This window comes from Monopterus albus, unplaced genomic scaffold (assembly GCF_001952655.1).
Source record: "Monopterus albus unplaced genomic scaffold, M_albus_1.0 scaffold250.1, whole genome shotgun sequence".
Taxonomy (NCBI): Eukaryota; Metazoa; Chordata; class Actinopteri; order Synbranchiformes; family Synbranchidae; genus Monopterus; species Monopterus albus.
In genome coordinates, this window is record NW_018128130.1 from 2,313,595 (window position 1) to 2,318,358 (window position 4,764).

The 4,764-nt window shown below is 43.9% G+C and overlaps 1 protein-coding gene across 1 annotated transcript in view; it reads right to left on the bottom strand.

The window, feature by feature from the left end:
- Positions 1–6: 6 nt before the first annotated feature.
- Positions 7–4,764, bottom strand: part of LOC109972214 (cadherin-2-like) — a 213,668-nt gene continuing 208,910 nt past the window's right edge. Inside the window, exon 16 of the mRNA XM_020620927.1 lies at positions 7–2,781. Within this exon, the coding sequence (XP_020476583.1) occupies positions 2,575–2,781 (207 nt within the window). The 3' untranslated portion in view covers positions 7–2,574. The remainder of the gene's footprint in view (positions 2,782–4,764) is intronic.

Genomic DNA, 4,764 nt, shown 5'->3' on the forward strand with positions numbered 1-4,764 from the left:
TCCTGCTGATGAGTGATAGAAGGCAGATGCTTTCTGTAGAAACAGACCAGGGTCTGATCCATCAATCGGTTGAGAAATACTGCTATCAAAACAAGTATATGACAGAAAAACAGAGTGAAGAATAAACTGCATGTGTACAAATAAAAAAAAAAAAGATCCTCATGAGTGATTTACATTAATAGAAAGATTTCATGTTAAATCTTTTACAAGAGAAAAGAGAAGACTAATCATATTTGGGTGAATGTTCCCAACAGGATTGACTTTGATTTTCATTGAAGTGTTTATTTCCTAAAATGTGCTAAAAGAGGGGAGCTGTGTTATCATCACCAGTGTCTTCCTATTTTAGGGCTAGTAATAGAACTGAGATGTTGATACAGTGTTAGATGTTTTTTACCAACATGGAATTGGAAGGAACAGAACCGGCAATCAGAACCCATCCCTAGCATGAGACAGAAAGAGCCCTACCATGCCATAGTCTGGACCTGTGAGGTTAGATGACATAAATAATGTACAACAACAATGTAGTTATAGATTTGTAGCTATTTGATGTTTCATGCAAAATCACTATGCAGTAAGAAAAAGTGTGACTAAGTTAAGTTTCCTGTACCTTTAATACTTCTTTTGTACATGTGGAACATTTGATTCATTCTCGGGACACTGTGAATATCCTTGTAAAAGTTTATGAAACTCTAGCCAGAAGTGGCAAAAAATACCAGCTGTAGACCAAATTGCTGGATCGATTTTTCGGCTTCTATCTTCAGATGGTTCAAAAAACAAAAAGTAGGTAAATGCTGCTGTTTCAGTGCAATAAGCAAAAAGAATAATTTGTCTGCCAAGGTCTCACATCCCCATACACCACCTTGGCACCGTTCTGCTGCACATCCAGTCGTTACAGAGGAATGGTGTGGGATTGGACATTTTAAGCAGCAGACCTAAATATTAGTCAGCACTCAGTCACTTTATATTCTGTTCAGAACCTTCTCTTTAAACATACATATTCATTAGTGAATACAAACCCCATCCAACTAGAACGTCTCTGCTGGACCTACACCGGACACGCACTCGCTCCTGCTTTCTCTGTCATTACATATTTTATTACTCAGTTCATTTTGCTCATGATGGAAATTTTTTATTTATTTGACATTTGATATATCTTACTATTGATTTGCAATCAAAGTACTTCAAATGGTTTTAAATTTAGTTGTCTTTGCTGGTGGCCTTGGTCCTTTGTTGTTGTTTCGTTTTTGTTTTATTTCATATGTGGAAACACATAAATGGAAATGGTATTTTTTCACCATGCTTTTCACTGCTTTTATTTTGTATTGTTTTATTCCTAATAAGCTACTTATATCTCATTTCAAGTCCCTATTTGTGAAAGTGCGTCAAGGGCATTGTTGTTGAAACCTCTGGGATTCAGCAATAAAGTTATGTAACTTCACTAAAAAGCCAGAGAAAGTGGCCATTTTTAAGCCTTGATGTGATGCTGAATGATCACAGTCTCCAGTGTGGGTAAGCAGGAGGACATTAAAACCTGCGATCTTGGCTGGCTTTGTTACCACAGGCCTGCAGCCACATCAATACCAGAGCAATGTAGAGAAAGCCATAAACAACGTGACAATAGATCTGTGGTATCACAAAGGTGTTCATGTTTGTGTCATATACTGGACGTAATGACAACAGGTGTGATTAGGCCAATGGCCAGAGGAGAACCGGTTAAGTACTGTACTGTGTATTTGTTACTCATTGAAAGACTAAGCTTAGTTTTATCAAATTTAAATTTCTACATTTGATTCTGATGTCCTCAGTGATTGATTAAGATGTATACACAGTCACATATTGGGAGAGGAGTTGTCATTTTTTGAGTGAATCAGATGGAAAGACAAAACCTTTAAGACCCAGAGCTGTACTGTAAAACCATGTTTTTGCTGGAAGGATTATCCAAGGCATCTCATAGTAGGCTTTGTTTTTCAGTGTCCATCCAGTGTGTCTCTGTGGAAATGATTCACACACACACACACACACACACACAGACAATGAGGTGGAACCCAAGCACACACAAGCACCCATTATCATGGCGAAGCGCTCCTCCAGTTACCATTCCGAAACACCAGGAGCTTTAAAGCAACTTACAGAATCAAGACTGCACACAATCAAAAGAATGTACAAAAAGGCACATTTGATCCCAGTGCTCCTGTACTGTGAGATTCAAGTGTAAATGAGTGTTTGTAGCATGGCTGTCGTAGCTCTTAACCATCACGGGGACAACATCCCCTCTGAGCTCACTGCTCTCGCTGCTCAAGTGTGTTAGCTTAGGGCTAACACTCAGATGATAATGTCCATGAATGCTAGCTGCTGCTAGGCCTTGCTAAGCCAGGAGTCTGCATGGTCTCTAGTGTCTTCAACTGTCCTAAAAAGGCAGCATGTCTTTGAACAAGCTGTTCAGTGGTAATACAGAAGTGCTGATCCAAACCCCGTGTTGACCCCATATCCTGTTTTCTTAATCCCACCTGCACCTGAGCCTTGGAGCAAAGGTGTGATGGGGAGGGTGGTTGCTGTTGCTGGGGGATGACCGTGCTAATCATCCCCTCCGCCATACAAGTCGGCCAGCTTGTGGAAGCGTGGCCCCCAGTCGCCGAGGTAGTCATAGTCCTGGTCTCCACAGCTTGAGGAGGAGTGCAGGGAGCTGAGGGAGCCGGCGGTGGAGCCACTGCCCTCATAGTCAAACACCAGCAGGGAGTCATAGGGGGGAGCGGTGGGGTCGTTGTCTGCTGCCTTCAGGCCCTAGAAGGAAAAGCGGACGGGACAAGAAGAACAGCAGGTCATCTTTCTAGCTGTGAAATGACTACTTCAAGAGTGTCAGGGAGTGGACATTAATTTAAACTGGCAACTGTTACTGAATATTAATGGTGGACTTTTATGAACCTTGTTTGACTGAAAATAAAAGTGAAAGAGACAGGAAGGTGAGAAAAGAGGAGACTTGAAAATGAGGCAAAAACATTGAGAGAGGAGATTTCAATTTTTTTATTCAAAACAGGCTTTTTTCACCAGGATCCTGCAGCAGTTGCATAGATTAGCATAGAGCTCAACATGAAAGAGCCAGTACCACAGTCTGCTGTTGGATACTGCTGGTGATTGCACAGTGGATCAACATCAGCTTGTTCCTTGATGTTACCATGTCAGTAGCTGCTGAGGCAGGGGAGTAATAGTATTGATACAACCTGTGTTTGATATGGGATAAAGAACATGCATACTCTTACCAGGCTCATATCACTGGCTAATCCTTGGAGTTTATGTTTACCCACAGAAACAACTTCAGAATCAGAATCAATAATAAACCCCACTCACCAGGAGGAAAGTCTTTTTTTTATGTACCTAGCTATCCACCCCAACCCTCCTCTTCCTAACAGGGACTGCCTGGCTGTACATACTACCCCTCCCCCCGTTCACTTCAGCTTCCACAGAACAGGTACAGGGTTAGGTTAGGGGAATTCTTCAACTCTCCCCGTAATTGTCCGTTGACTATACGGTTTGGGATGGAGGGTCAAAGTTGAGTGCATGGGCCAAAGCTTGTCACTCTGGCTCATGTAATGGTGTGCTGCCCTGAGTCGTGTTTTCTTGTCTGGTGTGGTTTGCTTTGTTCAGTTTTTGGGTGCTGGGTTAGTTGTTGTTTCCATTTTAGGATGTTATGTTCCCATGGGGAGTTGTATGTTCCTGTTTGAATCACGTGCGCATGCATGTGCGCGTGTGCTGGGGGGCTGAAATTATGGGATCTTCGATTAAGGTACAACCTTGTTCAGTTTGGGTTGGTCAAGATTTGATTCAGGTGGCCAGGGGTTCTGGTTTACACATTGGGTCCCGAACGGTTAAGGTTAGGACCCTGGTATCGCAGATGGGTCAGAGATGTGGAATGGTTAGGGTCAGGGTGGGGATATGGGTTGGGCTTAAGTGGGGTTGGGGTGTGAGGGTTGAGATTGGGCATCAAGTTCCAGATGGTTAAGGTTAGAGCCAGGGTAATACGAACGGGTGGTTTAAGGTTTGAGGTTATGTTTAGGGCCAGAGGTGTGGAGTGGTTAGGGTAGGGGTATGGGTTGGGTTTAAGAGTGGTCAGGGTAGGAGGGTTAAGATTAGGCGTTACGTCTTTGGGGACAACTGTGTTGAAGGCGGAGCTTTAGTCAATGAAGAGTATCCTGATGTAGGAGTCTCCATTTTCCAGGTGAGAAAGGGAATAGTGGAGTGCAGCCATGATGGCATCTGAGGCGGGCTTGTTGGGCCGGCAGGCTGTCTGTGGAGCTGATGATGCTGGTGGTGGTCCTGTAGTCTGTGATGTGCTGCAGGCCTTGCCACAGCCATCTGGAGTCAGCAGTAGAATAGAAGCCATTCAGCTTCTCTCTGTACTGCCTCTTGGCCGCTGTGATGGCTTTCCTCAGTCTGTACTTCGCAGCTTTGTACTCCGTCACATCGCCTGATCTGAATGCATGAGCGAGCATGCAGCATGTGGCGCACCTGACTGTTTATCCAGGGCTTCTGGTTGGGAAACCTCCTGACTTGTATGGTGGGCACAATGTTGTCGATACAGGTACTAATGTATCCGGTCACATACTCAGCATAATCCTGTACACTGACAGAAAAGCCCTATGAGGTGGCTGCAGCTTTAAACACATCCCAGTCTGTCTGGGCGAAACAGTCCTGCAGGGTGCCCTCAGTCTCTGGGGTCCAGAGTTTAATTTGTTTGGTGACAGGGTTTGTTTGTTTCAGTCTTTGTCT